Here is an 18,647-nt window from a genome sequence, read left to right as displayed (position 1 = left end):
ACTCCCCCTTCGCCCCATATGGGGCCGGGGCAAGGGGAAGGAAAAGCATCTCTCATGAAGACTCCATTTCTTACTTGGCCAACGGGTGTGTGTGTGTGTGTTGAGAGTGGCGGTTGATTGTCGTAGCGTTGCCTGAGCAGCCCCTGGGGTGGGCCCCCTACCCACTGTTGGAGGTTTAGAATGGAGGGCATTTAGACCTGTGTCCTTCAGCTTAAGCTTCTAATTCTGGAGCAACCGGAAAATTCCAGCTCCGTACCCTGTCACAGCAATGATCAGAAGAGAACAGAGAGCCATCTATTCTTGCTGTATTTTTCACCTGGTCAAGAGAAAGTTATTTTTTCCTTCTCCTAAGAGAGGGGTTTGTCCTACTGTTTTGTGTATAACTGATAATCTTCTCTTTAACGCTTTCCGTTTCTCCGATTATACATGCTAGGGGTTTTCCCAGTGAATCTTCACCAATATGGACATTAAAACTGGTCATATTTACAACCTAAATTGTGTGTGTGCAAAATGTGCCTTTTCAAAGACCCTTTCCCAATAGATGACTTAAAATACAAGTAAACAAAATACAACAAATTTTAGAAACAAAGATAAACAATGGTTTTCCAGTGGGAAACCATAGAGCTCCGTTTGCCTGTCCAAATGTTTCCTCCTCACATACTTCCTCTCCGATGAGAACAGAAGAAATAAATGTTGTGTCGCTCATGATGCTTCTGCAGCTGAGTCATTTTTCCTCTGACTTCCTCTCTTCCCTTTGAAACACATGATTCTTTATTTCCATTTTATTGTCATGTTGGGACCATTACACCACAGAATTCAGTGACAGTCAGCTCCAAGTTCACAGATTGGCATGAAGGTATACCGCGTAAGGCTAGACAAGAACTGTTACAGACACCTTTTACCAGCGATATAAAACAAGATGGCTGTGTCATGGTACAGCATAAAAATGATCATTATTGCCAACAAACCGGAATATGTTTCTGAACCCTGAGTCGGAGCTTGAGGCGAGGAGCCAAATGGGCACTAGCGCAGCCTGTGTCCCACTCCCAGGACACCCACTGCTGACCCCTTGTCATCGCCTCCAGAAGATAAGGGACGAAGGAATAGAGGAGAGGAATAAGTTGAGTTGATCCATAGAGAACTCCTCAGAACTTGTTTCAGAATGAGAGGATTATAAATAAAAGCTTCCAAATGACGGTCTTCCATGTCATCCTCTTTGCTCAAATTCAGCTGGACTCAGTCCTAAAGCCAGTGGCATTGGGCACAGCCATTATAAACCCAAATAAATATTCATGTATCCCTTTGGCAGGGCAGTCTTTTCTATGAGTGGGATAAGACTGTGAGACAATGATGTTCAGTTTCCCAAGGAATATGACATTTACTCCATTCTCCTTACTTTCTACACCCAAGTCATATATCTAAAGGCAGAACTGTAAAGCTACCTGTATCACGCCTGGCAATTTTACAAGATTTGATTGTGCTATCAGAGTGGGCTTGATAATTTATGACACTGTTGGATGAGGAAGCTATTTCTAGATTTAAAGCACACTTCAGTGATTATATGACTGGCCCAAACCACTTCTTTTTCTGCATCTTCCCAAAGAGAGAGAAATGGAAACAGAAAATTCACAGGACATAAATTTGATAGAGTGGTCATGAATTGGGAGCAGCGATTAGCAAAGATATTCAGAAGGGCCACACTCAACTGTTGTTGCCAGAAATAGTCATCTCGACTGAGGTTTTCCTAACTGTGACAATGAGAGCATCGACCTTGATAAATTTTGGTCCTTTCCTCGACTGAAATTCTATGATTCCGGCAGTGGCACAAAACAGAAAGTTTTCTGGCACCATGAAGACTGGCATTCCTGTCTGGGAAAGGGGCCCTCTGTGTTAAACATACAACTGTATAAACCATGGCAATTGCCATGAGCCATTCTGGCACGGGATGTCCTATCAGGTGGATTGTCTGGCCTCTCCTCTGCCCTGCCGGTATTCTCACTCCAGACACTTCTGAAGATGGCCCCATGAGCAGAGGGAGGGCTCTGAGGGCCTGGGGCCCTGGGGTGCTGGCTGGGGAGGAGGTGGCAATGTGGGTGCTTCACAGGCAGCCACTCATTAGCCATTTGGCTCAGGAAACATTGACACCCAGATGGTGTTTCATTCTTTTCCCAATGTTACTAAACTATGGACTCACAAAAGTCACGTGCGTGTTATTACTGGGCTGGAAGTGTTCTCCTGTGCAATTTAGAGCTAAACTGTTTTTAGTGGCGTAGGACCTCATTTTACAAATGGGTTTTATCCTTCTTCAAATGATTGATGGGAAAGACAAAAGTAGAAAGGCCGGGATCTTTCCAGCACTGGGCAGCCCCAGATGCTGGCCTGCAGGAAATCTCAGGGCTGAGAGTGGGATCTTAGACCCCCAAGTCCCCACTGACACCACGTGCTGTTTTAGCATTCCAATCCTCGTGTTTTTAATTCTTGCCCCTGAGGGATTTGCTCATTTTACATACTGATTAGTTTATTGCAGCAACGCTAATTTGCACTGACATTAGGGATTACACATTGAGAATTAATAAATGTAAAGGGAACAACATTGAGGAAGGAAGAGGGCGCATGGCTCAGAGGACTGAAGATTTGAAAGATGGAAACCCATCCCTTGCTTCATTACTGAGCACAGTGTGTCCTGGGGCCATCACTCAGCTGTCTGTGGATGGCTTTCTATACCCAGAGTCAGAGTCTGAGACACAGAGAGAGGAGTTTTGGTTAATCACACAGGCTTTTCTTATGGATTAGTGTGATTAACAATAATGTAGAGAATTCCCAGTTACCCACCTGTAGGTCCTCTGTAGCTAATTTTCAATTCCATGTTGATTTCCTTCAATAACTCCCATCCTGACCCAGATGGTATCTATTTAGGAAATTCAGGAAACTTGTAATATTTGCATAAGCAGAGCAAATTGGGAAATAAATTAGTGTGCAGAAATGCAATAGAAAGCGGAATATAAACTAGTTCTGGATTTTCTAGGTCACAGACTCATTAGATCATTCAACAAATATTTGCCCCTACGCAGTGCTGGGCACCGGGGACAACAACATGACACAAGCTCAGTCACTTTCCTCCGAGGCTTACTACCTAGAACAAGCAGCTGTGTGAACAGGCTGAGACTGGAGCCCAAGGAGGAAGCGCGTCCCGTTCCCACAGACATCAATAGCTGACCATGTTTCGTTGCAGACACTTCCTCTTCCGATACATGCAAAGATCCCAGGAAACATTTCATCTTTAATTTCCATTCCTCTGAGTAGGACAGTGTGTCCACTGGACACGAGCACAGCGTTCATTTTCTTGATGCAAACTTTGAGATGCGTGGGATGGTAAACAGCAAGCTCCCTAGGACAGAGGTGTTCTGTGTCCTTCCCCAGATGGCCCCAGTGTGAGGGTGGGACCCGCACACAGTCGGTGCCCAGTGGTCATTTGTTGAAGAAATTTCATCCCGTAATCAGCCATATAGGGAAGCCATCATCATCCTCATCATCCTCATTTTAAAAATGAGGAAGTAAGGTTCACAGAGGTTAGACAAGTCCAAGGACACAGCTGGAAAAAGGTAAAACTAAGTCTCAAACTATGATCGTCTGCCTCCAGGTGCTAAGCCCTCTCTGTCATTCTCAGCTGCCCTTGTTGAATAGTGGGCAAGGGGGCTTCATCAGTGGGGTGCGTGGCACAGGACCAGAAGCCAGGAGGAAACAGAAGTTTATAATCTTGCTGCGAGCCTGAATGGTATATGTGTCCAGGAAGGGGCTGGAAAGTTGGAATCAGCGGATGCATCTCTGACTCCTCAACTCTGCTTCTTGCTCCTATGTGAGCAAGCGCAAGTCGCTTAATCTCCCTGACAGTCTGCATCCTTATGGACAAAACTGTAATAATAATATCTGCCTCTTAGGTCTGTAATAAGAAATGAGTGTGTGTGATAAAAATGGTAATGTCTGGTGTACAGTCAATTCTCAATACATACTAGTTTATTGTACTATTATCCATTTAAAAATTTTTATCAGTGCTGCTCTGATTATTTGCCTTTAAGCACATGAAACAGAGAGTAACCGGTCTTAAAATAAATTTCAGAATTGTGTGGTATGTTACCATAAGTAAGCGTTTTCCAGGATTATTCAGAGAATGCCAGGAACACAAGCAAGGCTGCTTTTCCCGTAGCTGTGTTCTAACTTAGAAAAGCTGAGGTGACATATTTTCTACCATTGTTTCTAAAAATATCAGGGCTGCTTCCTTGCTGTGTTCAGTTGGCTCGCTTATTTCGTAAGTGCTGCGTTAAGATTTGGGAAGTGGGAGAGTCGCGTCCACCTTGCAGCTCCGTCAGTAGTTGGTTGAAGCTTTGGGCTGAGCACTGATCCATTGCCTTGCATTTTGCTGTCGGTGGTCGTCTCCCCTGCTCTGTGCAGAAACCAGGTCTTGCTTCCTGCTGGGTCCCCAGCACCCAAGCACCAGCCATGGCCCATTGTAGGTGAGCTTAGTGATGAGTTTTCGTTTTCTGAATGAATTAGTGAAATGCGGTAGCAGGAAAAGGAAATGAACAGAGCACAACACATATTAGGACGCGTTACTCATTATCTTTTCTGGGAGATGTGGAGGGAGTGAGACCCAGTGTGAGTGTACCAATGAGAACATAAAGCTTCATGCTTCTACTTGATGAGCCCTGCGGTCAATACGCATGTGCAGCCACGTTCCAGCTATGGGGAAGGAGAGGTGGGGACAGGTTTAGTTTATGCCTCAAACTGTCAGATGCTCTAGATACTTGCGTCTGTGCAGGGGAAGATGTCCTTGATCCTTAAAATATGAGTGGGATTTATTTCCAACACGGACGTGTCCATTTCGTCCAAGGGCTATAACAGGCTGGCTATGTTAAAATATTTAAGTAAATAGTACAGCTACTTAGTGTATGTAGTAGGAAACATTTTTATTGTGTTTATAAAAATAATACATGCACACTATAGAAAACTTAGAAAATAAAAGATTGGCCGAAAGAAGTAATCTCAACACCCAGAGATAAGAGCTGATAGCATTTTGGTAGATATTTTCATATCTTTTATTTTATATGTGCGTTATTTTTATAACAGTTGGTTCATATTATACATGTTACCATAATACCTGCTTCAGAAGGTAGCAATGTCGGGGGCTGGCCCCATGGTGCAGTTGGTTAAGTTCAGCGTGCTCCACTTTGGTGGCCTGGGTTTGCAGATTCAGATCTGGGGCCTGGACCTACACCACTCATCTGCCATGCTGTGGTGGCATCCCACATACAAAATAGAGGAAGATTGGCACAGATGTTAGCTCAGGACGACTCTTTCTCAGGAGAGAAAAAGAAGAAGATTGGCAACAGGTGTTAGCTCAGGGTGAATCTTCCTCAGCCAAAAAAAAAAAAAGCAATGTATTGAACATTTTCCATGCACTTATGAATTCTTTGGTGACCTAATTTCAGTGGCTGTGTGGCTCTCCTCATGGTTGGCTGTGCCATGGTTTACTGCTCTGGTCCTCATTTGGGGCCTCAATTACTGTGTTTTGTTTTTGACCACTAAGAAAAAATGTGGTATTTTTGTAGCTCATCTTTGTGCCCATCCCTGATTATTTATATACAATGAATTCTTAGACATGGGATCCAAAATTATATTATATTCTAAGTCTAGTTCCTATTCCCAATGCTCATCAAGGAATTATGGTTTATGAAAACTTTTGCCAGTTTGTTAGGTGAAAAATGATATTTTATGTTGTTTGCATTCACATTTAAAACCATCTTTGGGGGTCGGCCCTGTGGCTGAGTGGTTAAGTTCGCATGCTCTGCTTTGGCGGCCCAGGGTTTCGCCAGTTCGGATCCAGGGCGCAGACATGGCACCGCTCATCAGGCCATGCTGAGGCGGCATCCCACATGCCACAACCAGGGGCACTCACAACTAGAATATACAACTGCGTACTGGGGGGCTTTGGGAAGAAGGAGAAGAAAAAAGAAGATTGGCAACAGATGTTAGCTCGGGTGCTAATCTTTAAAAAAAATAAAATAAAGAAATAAAACCATTTTTGATGATAAAACATTTTCCTTAACCTTTTGTAATTCCTTTTTTGAGTTTCTGGTAGGTGTGCTTATCTTTTTCTTGATTTGATAGAACTCTTGAAATTAGCAATTTTTTCTCTTTTCCTGACCCATAGGTGGCAATATTTTTCCCAACCTTCTGTTTTCCTTGTAATTTTAGTTGATGTTGTTTTCTTGGACGTAGTTTCCTTGAATTGTTGACATTGTTTTGCTTAGGGTAAATTTTTTTCTGTGCACCTGCACTGAGTTAGAAATTGCTCACTGTAAGGATGAACATGTCATCCTTTGATGATCAAACCTGCAAGATGCCTGCAAAGGCTGCTCACCAGCATAAGGCTCCAGCCTGTGCCCCATTCTCACCAGCATGGCTTTCTCCGAATATGCCAGCTCCTGCAAGCATAAGAGGAAGCCAAATAGATGTTCAGTGGTTTTCGACCGTCTTTTAGCAAAACCTTTTCTGAGAAGCTTGGACCCAAGCATCTGCAAGTCATTCAGACCTCTTTTTAATCCCCAAGCCAAGGTCAGCCCTGGAATGTGGCACTGTCTGGATGGTCAAGGCAGTGCTGTCCAATAACGTGATTTTAAATGATCTAATAGCCACATTTAAAAAATGTAAGAAGTAACAGGTGAAATTAATTTTAAGAGTATATTTAGTTCAACCAATATATCAAAAATATTATCATTCCAACACGTAATGAACATAGAAAATATCATTAATGAGATATTTTGCACTCTTGGCTTTCATACTAAGTCTTTCAAATCTGGGGTGTATTTTGTACTTTCAGCCCGTATAGCCACATGTGGCTACAGTATGGGACAGTGCAGGTCCAATAATAGCAAGTTGGCTATGGGAAAAAAGCAAAAGCCCCAGTAGACTGTCACTAGAACAGAAACTTACATTAGGGACCTCATTCCTATGATGCGCCTGAGGATAAGAACAGCTGGGGCCACTTTGTGAATTTCTTTCTGTTAACATTCTTGTAGATCTCCATATCTTTACCAATATATCGGTTTTATTTCAAGGGCTGGTGGTGACGACACCCAGGCCCCGCTCAGGATGGAGCCAAAGACGTTGGAACCTACTGCTCAGGATAACCTACATGTGTCCATCACCAGACGAGACTGGCTTCTTCAAGAAAAGCAGCAGTTGCAGGTAAGCAGATGAAGAATCTCAAGAAATAGGACAGCATCTTTCTCATCCATTGAGGCCAAATGCAGCAAAGTGGGTCTTTGCTTTGCCTGAGTGTAGCGATTAGCTTTGGCTGTCCACCCGTGAAGTACAAAGTGGAGAGATGCGTGGAGATGATGAGGGAGCTTGTAGGAATCTCATACAAATGAGGAGTTGAAAGCTCAGCAGCGTTTGCTCCTGTTTTCAGTATTCCTCATTACCTTTGAGTAGGCTTTCCTGTCTGCCAGGCTAATTTGTCACCTCTTATCATTTTGACCTTTAGAAGGATCTTTTGGAAGCTGAAAGAAATCTGTGCTCTGAAAATCCTTTATGGAAATGGCTATCAAGTTAGACTGTGAGAAGCAGCTGTCAGGGGCAGAGCTGGAAGTACAGACGGGGCGAGGCAGGCGCATCTGGGAGTGACCAGCAGGCAGCACATGGAAGCTCCAGATTGGCCCAGGGCAGTGGATCAAAAGTGGCCAAGAATCGTCCAGGGGCTAGAAATCTAGGAGCAGTCCTGAGTTAAGTAAAGCCAGGAGGCAATCAGGAGCTCTGAAGTCGGCAGGGCCCCCAAGGCAGGGAACCTTGAAGCTGGCCCCACACCTTCTTGAGCCTGGAGGCTGGAGGCAGGAATGGGGAACAGTGATGGAGGCAACATGACTTCTGGAAAGAGCATGGCTCTTTAACACCTGAGTCCAAATCCTGGCTTAGGCTCTACACAGTTGAATGAATAGACAAGTTTACAGGGCCTTGGAGAAAATACTGGAACCCCATCATCCCCACCGCCTCATGCAGAAGATGCTTGTTAGCTGATTTTGTCCACCCAAGACCCTACAATAGCAAGGTGGCAAAGGGAAGCGAAAGTCGTCACAATCTGAAAATATTCTCCAATAAACTGAGTACTTATATAGTCAATGAGCATCATCGTAGAGTTTGGATGGCTGACAATGTGAAATCTGGGTTTTGGTTTCGGAAAATATTCACCAGTGAAAGGTCTACACAATTCCTGATGAGGTCAGAGTGTGCAGAAAATAATTTTAGCCCAGGGAATTTTAATAATTTTAGAAGGGAGCGTTCTTGGTAACACTCTGGGGGAAGGTAGATACTCATTTATTCAGCAGGGATTTATTGAGGACCTACTATGTGCCAGATACTGTTTGAGATACTGAGGGTTCCTGTGGAGTTTAATGTCCTAGTAAGGGTGCGAGTGGGGAGATGGACAAGACACGACAAATGTCTAAATTATGGATCTGCTATGTTGTAGGGTGGTAAGGGCTGCAATGCATAGACTAAGGTTGTGGGGTAATGGGGTCGACTCATTGAGAAGGAAGGTTGAAGCAAGCACTGAAGGAAGAGAGGGAGTAGGCCTCCGGCAGGCGCCCAGTAAGAGCATTTCCGGCAGAGGGGACAGCCGTGTGAAGGCCTACAGTGGGAGTGTGCCTCCCCTGTTCAGAGGGCAGCCGGAGGCCAGGGTGGGAGAGAAGAGCAGAGGAGAGGGTCAGAGATAAAGGGGGCCTTGTAAGAAAGTGGGCTTTTCTCTGATTGGAATGGGCAGCGTTGGAGGGTTTTAAGCAGTGAAGTGACGTAATCTGACCACATTCTAAAGAATCACTTTGACTTCTGTGTTAAGAACAGAGTGTAGGGCCCTTGTGGGAAACACTATGGTGATACTTCAAAGAATTAAAAACAGAATTACCACAGGACCCAGCCAATTCCCTTCTGGGGGTACGCCCCAACCAACTGAAAGCAGGGACTCAAAGAGATGTGTTCATAGCAACATTATTCACGGCAACCAAAAGGTGGAAGCAACCCCAGGGTCCATCAGTGGATGAGTGGATAAAGAAAATGTGGTCTGGGGCCGGCCTGGTGGTGTGGTTACATTTGTGTGCTCCACTTTGCCAGCCCAGGGTTTGTGGGTTTGAATCCCGAGCACGGACCTACACACTGCTCATTAAGCCATGCTGTGGTGGCATCCCACATACAAAATGGAGGAAGGTTGGCATAGATGTTAGCTCAGGGCCAATCTTCCTCAGCAAAAAAAGAAAAAAAGAAAACAGTAAATGTGATATATCTCTATAATGGAATATCATTCAGCCTTAAAAAGGAAGGAAATTCTGACACATGCTACAACATGGATGAAACTTGAGGACATTATGCTAACGAAATAAGCCAGTCACAAAAGGACAAATACTATATAATTCCACCTATATGAGGCACCAGAGGAGTCAGAGTCACAGAGACAGGAAGTAGAATGGTGGTTGCCAGGGTCTGAGGGAAGAGGGGTGATGGGGAGGTGCAGTTTAACAGGGACAGAGTTTTAGTTTTGCAAGATGAGTTCTGTGGACGGATGGTGGTGATGGTTGCCCAACAGTGTGAATGTACTTGAAGCCACGGAACTGTCCACTTAAAAATGGTTAAGGTGATAAATTTCATGTTTCATGTATTTTACCACAGTTAAAAAAAAAACTGAAAAAAAAAGAAAACAAAACAACAAAGTGTGGGAAGTCAAAGGTGGAGGTAGGGACGTTAGTTGGGAGACGATGTCAATAATACTGTAATCTTGGACCAATGGGAGACGTGATATTTCTTCTTAGCTTGTCTTAGTGGTGGATCTTGAGTCCTTCCTCAGTTTCCTCCCTTCCCTGCTGGAAGTGGGGTCGCTGAGTAGAAGTTGTAGGTGATCTGTCCTTTGGCGTTGAGAGAATATAAGAGATGAGGAGACATCCAGGATTAGAGCTGTGTTCTTATCAGCCAGAAACCAATGCACGGAACATGGGAGTGCGTTAATTAAAAGAGTCTCATTTGCCATTCAGGATCCTATGGGCGGTGAGATGATTATCTGCTAGAACACTGTGCACACGATGGGTGTTCAGTTACCTGCTGCTTGTTTTATTATTCATTGACCTCAATTGGACGATTCTGTATGGGGTCTTCGGATTTTGCTTTGCTATATTAGTGGAAATTAATTTATTTAATATTTTTCTGAACTTTAGACTGCATAGCACTATCTACAGCATCTCATTGTTCTTTGACTCCTGCAGACTTAAGAAGCTCTGATTTTTAATCCTTCTCTACACACGGAATTTTCATTTGGGGACAGACCAACCAAGGACTGTTTGCTTTTCTCTTTTGGTGTGTGGCTCGTGGTACCTGCAGACCTCGTATCTCAAGTACATGATGTTTGCCATCCTGGGTTCTAGCTCTTCCACCTGAAATGACATAAGGCATTTAAATATTTGCTGGATTCTTCCAGGTCAAATTCTTGGCTCACCGCCCCCCCCCCCCATAGTTATTTAATGCTTGGGAGGGAATGTTTTTCCTTATGCCAACAAATCAGAAATATAAAGCTGGTATCCTTTTTCCAGTTCAGCAAACTTCCAAAAATCTGCCTGCCTCGGAAGGGGATCTTCATGGCGCTCGTGCCTGTGGCTGACTCTCATTTAAAGGGCTCATTGTCAGCAGAGCAGTTTGCCATGAGCAGAGTTAGCTTATAAAATCTGGTCTCTCCTTTCTCTACAGAAGGAAATTGAAGCCCTCCAAGCGAGGATGTCGGTGCTGGAAGCAAAAGATCACCAGCTGAGAAAGGAAATAGAAGCTCAAGCGCAGCTCCTCCCATGGCAGGGCTGCGACCTGACTCCCCTGATGGGCAGGCTGTCCCTGGGTGAGCTGCAGGAGGTCAGCAAGGCTGTGCATGACACCCTGGTCTTAGCCAATCAGATTCCCCTCTGTGCAGAACCGCCTGAAACCGTAAGGAGGTATTGGTGATTTCCTAACTGATTTTGGATTGCTCTCCTCTTTGACCTGTTTATGGGATTGATTTCGTCTGCCGTCCCTCATCTATAAATATTTTCCAAGCAGTGCTGTATTTTTTCAGTGGAAGCCCTATCGTTATTTTGAGTGGGAAAATTCTTCATTGTGTGGGGCACTCCTGAGCATGGCCAAGATATTTTAGATCCTGGCCACCCAACTGGCTAAAGGCCGGTATTCTTCTCCATTCTAATGGGCGACCTCCCCATTTCCAAACACCCCTTTGAGATCTATTGGAACTCAATTGCTTAGAGATTCTGATGCCCACCTGTGCTGAGGATGGTCGTCTGGAGAGAGGTGAACTACCTTTCTCGCCAAGGTGAAGGACCAACCATTGAGAGGGGGAGACTCAATCGATGACAGGGTTTCCACCTGGAAGAATGACTTCTTATAAATGATAGCTAACATTTATTGAGTGCTTCCTATGTGCCAGTTCTACTCTATGAGTTGCTTCTATTATTATATCCATTTTACAGATGAGAAAAAGAAAGTTTAAGAAGGTTAGTAATTTGCTCAAAGTCACAGTTAATAAGAGGCAAAATTGATCCTTAAACTCCTGCTCATTAATTCAAAGCCCCGTTTTTTATCCACTTACCATGGAGTGAGACTCTCCCCTGCGTTTTGTGTTGAGGAATAGCCATAAGATGCACTTCTGCCTCTTGCTTCTCCGGAGCTCATAGCCTTATTTTGGAGAAGGACAGAGCCCACACTTACACATGTTAGACAGAAAGTGATTTGTACCCGAATGACTGTGCAGGTGGGTAGGAAGGACGGGAGCGCCATGGGTGTAGGGCAACAAGAGGGATTCATGGTCAACTCACCATTTGTGGTGGTTGAGACTGTGGACTCTGCCATCTGGTTATCTGGGTTGAATCCTCGCTCACCCACTTGTTGGCTGGGAACCACTTATTATTTGGGGCAGGGTGATGATAATAATGCCTACCTCACAGGGCTGTTCTGCGGGTGAATGGAGCTGAGACACGCAGAGCTCTCATAGCAGCGCCTGGATGGGAGCAAGCAATTTACTATCCTTACTGTTTCTCATTTTTCTTATGGGGATTCCAGTCTCCTGAAGGCCTTCAGACTGCCCATCCAAATGTGTCCCAGACTCCTTAGTGAATAACTGTCCCCTTACACGTGTTATATCCTATCCAGCCTAGAGCACAAGTCACAGATGGTGTTCCAGGGAGCGGCTCAGGAGTTCCTCCCATCCCCCTCCCAGCCCTAATATTTTGCCGCAGAAATCTAACCCCATGGCTCATGCCCATGCTGAAGGGGGAGACATTGGGAGAGCTGCCAAATTTCAGCCAAAGGGAACGGATCGTTGCCTCTGCCTTGTGCTCTCCCTCCTGCACCTTTCGTATGTGTCCTTACGCTGTTGCCTCAGCCTCTAAGGATCTTTCCTGTTCCTGCTCCCTTGTTCTCCTGTGGAAGTCATTCTCGGTCTGTGTATACATACGTGTGTATAAGTACACATAACATGTATATTACACACCATGTGTTATATGTAATTATACATGCATACATATAATATATGCACTATGTTATAAGTTATACGCACATATGTAATATGTATAAGATGCAGTATACATGTAAATATATTTTTATAGATGCATATATGTATACATGAGGCCTAAAAGGAGCCTTGTGTGGTTGCACCATCCAGATGTGTCCTACTGATTTCTCCTTTTGCTTTTAACAGCAGAGGTTGTTATCCTCCTCTCCTCTCTTCAGAGGCTGATGGCTCTTTGAGGGAAAAAGCTGGGGCATGCTTAACTTAGAATCCACTGCAGTATTTCGCAAAGCCTCTGTGTTTTGAGCTGAATTCCCGGGGAATGTTGCTGCAGGTGGGCCCTGTACACTGCACAGAGATGTGAGGGCTGCAGGGTGAGTGCTTTCTCACTAGCTCCTGGTGTTCAGAGCAGCCGCTGTGCCAGCCGGGCTCTCCTTGTTATCCTCCGTTTAGAGATGAGGAAACGGGAACTCAGACATTTCCCTGGTTACGTAGCTACTAATAGATTCTTGTACACCTCTGAAGCTGCCTTTGGGTCTGAACCAGTAAAAGACAGTTTCTACCCGGAGATCCAAGGAAGTTATTTCTCTTAGTCTAAAACAAGGAATGCCATAGTGTGGTTGGCTGATTAAGCTGGGCCCCAACTCGCATCTTCTTATCCTAGTTGATTTCTCTGCCCGTGCACTCCAGCTTGCCTTTTCATCAGGATGAGATGCAGACAGGCAACAAAAGTGTGACTTCTGCCCAGTAATCCAGTGCTCTAATCAATTGAACGGGCTCTTGAAAGACTTCAAAGTTTGTGGCCATTGGATTTTATGACGCTTTTGGGGAAATTGGACCTGAGGATGGCTCTTGAGCATGGCACAGTGCTCTCTTGGGGCTTCATCATCCCCAAATGCAATTGCTCCCGCTGAGGTTACAGAGTTCAGGTCAAGAGCAGGCTCTCACTTTTCATGCTGAGATGACCTTGGGAAAATCTGGGTATCTCAGTGACTCAGAACTCCTGGGCTCTGTGTAGGAGGAACTCTTAGGAACATAAGAACTGAGAGTTGCATGGGAGGGTAGGAAGGAAAATACAGGAGTGGTTCAAAGATAAAAAGAAACATGGGCAATTGAAGGGCTAGTTCATGGCGTGACCTTTCCCGCATGGTGAAGTCGTTGTAGGTGCAATCAGCATGGGATGCTCTTTGTGAGCAGAGCTGGGAGAGGTTGTGTGCTGCTGGAGTGCGACCACCTGAGACATCCTCACAATCTGGGTGACGCTGCAAGCGGCCACCTTGGCACCTCCTTTATTAACTCAGTGGTGCAGGGAGGCACCTCCCTGCCTTGGGCGCTTCGGGGTGTGTAGGTGTAGGTTTTGACTGGTCAGCTTCCTTTCTTCCACCTAGGGAGGGGAGGCATCGTGCGTTCCCTGCCATAAATATCAATTGGAAAAACCACCGTTGTTATGTGGGCTTTCCATTTAAGGAGGAAGACATACCTTTTCCAAGCTGATGAGATGCAGCACAGACTCCCAGAGAGAGAGCGTTTGAAAGAAGCCACTGTGGAGTGTTAGGGCTCAACAGAAGCGAGATGGCTTGGTTTGGTATTTTTTTAACTAATTGTATGTGATCCTGTTAACTTAGTTTTGATATGCAGTATTGGTTGTCTTTTAGAAAATGCTGACTTGTGGGGTATATCCCGTAAGTGCCCCAGCCAGAAGAAGTCATCTTATATACATCATTAGCTGTCTTTGTCGTTTATGAGAATGGTCTCTTTTTAGGTCGGGTGGAGAGATTCAGACAAATTGTGAAACAGGAATATCTTGAAGTCTTATGAACAAGGGCTGCAGAGTCTAATATTGTCACAAAAATCTAGAGAAACAGACCACTCAACTTCCTAACTATTACTCTCATCATCCATAAAGATTTTTCATAGAGACCAGTTATAAACTCAGGGTGCTGTCTGGGGAGAAGCTGCTTCTGATTGACTCAACTCAATAACTTGCAAGTTCAAAGGGAAGGCTATGTTTGTTTCCCTGGATCAACCACACGTTGAAAAGGAACTTCCTAATGACACTTGGCATTTCTGAGCGAATCGCTGGTGGAGACTCTGTGCTTGCCTGGGTGCCATCATTTCTGACCATAGCTTCTTGGAAATTCTCTGGCTGGTGTTAGACCAAGGCTGTAAGCAGAAGGGCCTGCATGGGGATGTGAGACCCAGTGGCTCTTTATTCGGATATTATAATAGAAAGCAAAGCAGCTGTTTGAATTTTCTAATGTCTGTATTTTAGATCAAATATCTTAGCAGGATGGAATGAAGACCTGTCTTCTCAGACACATCATAGCTGCCTTTTGATTAGAGCCAACGAGAATGGTTCTTTTCCAGTGAACAAAAGGAGAACGTTTTTTTTCCCTCCCCAAAGCCCGTGCATCGTTGTATATCCTAGTTGTAAGTCATTCTGGTTCTTCTATGTGGGATGCTGCCACAGCATGGCTCTGTGAGTGGTGCATAGGTCTGCCCCCAGGATCCAAACCGGTGAAACCCTGGGCCGCCAAAGGGCAGTGCGCAAACTTAACCACTCAGCCACAGGGCTGGCCCACATGGGAGGAGAACATTTTTAAGCACCTGGGGAATCGGGACCGACACAGTGTGGAAGCTGACAGGGCAGGGATTTACAAAGGATAGGAGCCACTTGAAAGATGCGTTCATTTGAATTTCCCCCATCCCTGAGGTTCCAATCCTTCGCCTTTAAAAGAAACTCTTGGTTTTCTCCTGCAAGTCTTCCCTTGATGGGAGAGGTCTAGAAGGATGGCTTTCATCCAGAGAGCTTGGTTCTCCCCAAATATTAACTGGTTCTTCTCCTTCCGTCCCATACTGACTCCACTCCCAACCTTGGTGATGGGATTGGGGTGTAGGGGTAATGGAATTGAGGTGTGGGGGCACAGGGAGGAAGGAGGTGACAGTTTCTGGGGTTTTCTGTGGGCCACATCCCTGAATGTGGGGCATGAGGTTTCATCTGTTTATTTGGTGTAAGATGAAGAGGGGAGTGACTTGTAGCTCATCTTTCCCGGCTTTTGTGGGTCTGTGTGCCTTGAACACTAGGGGAGGGCTGTGACCCCATCTAGCACACATGTGGCTAACTATAAAGTGTGGCAGGAATAATCACAGTAATAACAACAGTGGTGATATGAGGGCTGCACACGATCCTTTCCAACATTCTTTAGAGACACTTGACTGGCTTGTATTACTGTGTGGTTGAGTTCTTCATTCCTCAGCTCCTGGAATTTTCATGCTTCGTGTGAAATGTCTTCTGGCAGCTCGTGGATGAATTGCCTCTCACTGTGCATTTGGAAGAAACGTGTCACATCTTTTCACAAACCACTGGCACAAACTGTGAAACAAACTCAACTGGTTACACTCAATTGGCTGGACCTTGGTGGGTGCATCTGGGACCTCAGTCAGCATGGCTGGGCTGCTGCGGGGGGCAGTGGGCGGCAAGCCAGGGCTGCTCCCCTCTCCCTGTTGGCTTGACTGCCCAGGGTTCCCCGGCGAGGGTGACTGACTGTTCAGGGTGCTCAGGCATCCCCATCACAAGGGCACTCAGTCCACAATGAGCAGTCCAGGCTGATGTGAGGGCTCCTCTCCAGTGAGATTTGAAATAATGAAATTCAGCAGTTCACAATTGACTGGGAAAAAATCAATAGCCCCGCTTTGAGATCTGTCCTCTCAACTCTCCTATTTATCATGTCTGTCTCGCTCGTTCAGATTTGTAATAATAACAATACATTGATTTTAGTATCGCTATTGTTTACAAAATGCTCGTTTTTACTCACAGTAACGCTATATGGTATTGGATAATATATTAGTTTTATGCCCATTTTGCAGATGAGGCTGCTAAGGGTCCAAATTCATGCAGCAGTAAGTGTCCTGACATCTTTGGCCAATTTTTGATATGTGAGGGAGAGAGATGGTTGATGTTGACAGCCTGGGAGAGACCAGGGCTTGGAACCAAGTGCTCAGGCAAGCAATGGAAAGAAGTGCAGCGAGGCAGAGCGTGGGTCCATGGGTTCGAGCTAAAGAGAATGGATGTCCTTCCAGGCCAGTGATGGGTGTCTCTGTGCCCTGCAGATTGCCTGGTGTCACCCGAGAGGGATTAGAGCAAATGGGTCTGTAAACACAGGCAGCCCGGGGAGACCAAGCAGGCAACTGGTTCAGGTCAGAGAGGTCTGCCAGCACTTCCAGAGAAGGGAATGAAGGAGGAAGAGAAACTGAACGAGTGAGGCCTGTGCTAGAGGAGCTTCATAGAATCAAAGTTTGAACTAGATGAAGTTGTAGGCTGCTTCCAGATCTGGAACACTTTGCATTTAGGATTTTGAGAAGTAAGTTGAAATAAACTGCTTTAACCCCCCTCCCCCAAACCCCCGGAAATTCCGTTCCTAATAGCCCCCAAATAAGTTCCCCTGCAAAGTTCCTTGGCAAACCATGACATCCATGGGCTACGGGGCTGGAGTTCTTTCTTTTCTAAGTGAGTCATTGCTGATGACTAGCATGTTACTACACGGATCAGAATGGAAACTTGCACTGAAGCTACTGTTCGGAGGTTGGAACTCGCCTCACCATTGCATCCTCTCGTTTCCTTGGGAAAGTCCTGATTACAGGCAATGAGAAAAGTTTACCAAACCACAACTTGGAAAAAAAGGAAAAGGGTTGGAAAAGAGAAAAGGGATTTGAAACTACCATCTGGGCAGGTACAGATGCCACTTGCCCCAAGAAAACAGGACCCTGACTTCTGTTTTTTGTTGAGTATATTTGAGAAGTTCAAGGGAGGAATCTCATCTTACTTACAAATTAAAAAATCAGAATTTAGGGGCTGGCTGGGTGGCATAGTGGTTAAATTCCCATACTCCGCTTTGGCAACCCGGTGTTCTCCTGTTCTGATCTGGGTGCTGACCTATGCACTTACCAAGCCATGTGGCAGGCGTCCCACATATAAAATGGAGGAAGATGGGCACAGATGTTAGCTCAGGGACAGTCTTCCTCAGCAAAAAGAGGAGGATTGGCGGTGGATGTTAGCTCAGGGCTAATCTTCCTCAAACCAACCAACCAACCAACCAACCAGACTTTATTTTGAGCTAGAGTAAATTTACTATGATTTTTTAAAAAAAACGTAGTACTGGGGCTGGCCTGGTGAAGTAGTGGTTAAGTTCACGTGCTCCGCTTTGGTGGCCTGGAGTTCGCAGGTTCCCATCCTGGGTGCAGACCTAGATGGGCACCGATGTTAGCTCAGTGACAATCTTCCTCAAGTGAAAAAAAAAAAAAAAGAGGAAGATTGGCAACAGATGTTAGCTCAGGGCCAATGTTCTTCACAAAAAGCCGAAACAAAACAAAACAAACAAAAAATAGTACAAAGGAGGAAGAAAAAGTGATTATATATTTTTAAATGTTATATTTTAATATTTTACAAATTCTCTGAGTCTTGTTTTCTCCAAGGAGTTTACAACATGGCTCTATTATTATTATTATTATTATTATTATCACTATTTAGATATTTCTTCTTGGGAGGCTTGGAATTTGCAGACTCTTCCCATTCCTCTTTTATAACTTAGGTATCAGGCTAATTATTTTCAGCTGGAGCCCCCAAGGATCCTCAAAGATGGGAGATAATTATTTTAGAATGATTGTAGCTAGTTCTCCTAATATTGCAACTGGAAGTCAGCTCTCGGCATACGTGAAAGCACGTGGCCTGTTTTAAAAGGTTTTCTTCTAGTCAATTTCAGTTTTTGTTTTCCATTATTTATCACCTTGAGAGCTGTTCTGTACTTAATTTCTTTGTAATTTGTGTGTCTTCTACAATCCTCTCTTCCCCTTCTTTATTTTCTTATTCTTCACATATTCCAAGAATGTTTTCCTGTTTGTGGCTCGTATGTTCCTGTTCCCCGCTTTAACTCTTCAGATGTTAATTTAATACACCCGACTAAACTGTCCTTCAGACCTTGTGCTGAAAGTTGGACGCTCTTTCAGCAGAAGGTGACTGGGCTGTGCTCAGACAGACCCTTTTCAAGTGAGCAGGGAAATCCTGCTCCGT

At 44.9% G+C, this 18,647-nt stretch overlaps 1 protein-coding gene across 33 annotated transcripts in view; it reads left to right on the top strand.

Annotated features, from left to right (window-relative positions):
- Window positions 1-18,647, top strand: part of DISC1 (DISC1 scaffold protein) — a 395,918-nt gene that overhangs the window by 137,475 nt on the left and 239,796 nt on the right. For 26 of the 33 annotated variants that reach the window (XR_011496343.1, XR_011496347.1, XR_011496346.1 and 23 more), the window contains exons 5-6: window positions 7,116-7,245; window positions 10,780-11,015. Coding sequence is in view for 11 of the 33 variants with exons in the window: in XM_070492665.1 (XP_070348766.1) it covers window positions 7,116-7,245; window positions 10,780-11,015 (366 nt within the window). In the remaining 22 variants the exon portion in view is untranslated. Of the gene's footprint in view, window positions 1-7,115; window positions 7,246-10,779; window positions 11,016-18,647 lie in introns of those variants that run through there. The other 7 variants (XR_011496357.1, XR_011496369.1, XR_011496370.1 and 4 more) reach the window with 4 other exon arrangements.

The sequence above is a fragment of the Equus asinus genome, chromosome 2 (assembly GCF_041296235.1).
Source record: "Equus asinus isolate D_3611 breed Donkey chromosome 2, EquAss-T2T_v2, whole genome shotgun sequence".
Classification (NCBI taxonomy): Eukaryota; Metazoa; Chordata; class Mammalia; order Perissodactyla; family Equidae; genus Equus; species Equus asinus.
Note: the sequence above shows the minus strand (reverse complement) of the source record. Positions and strands in the feature narration are given on the sequence as shown.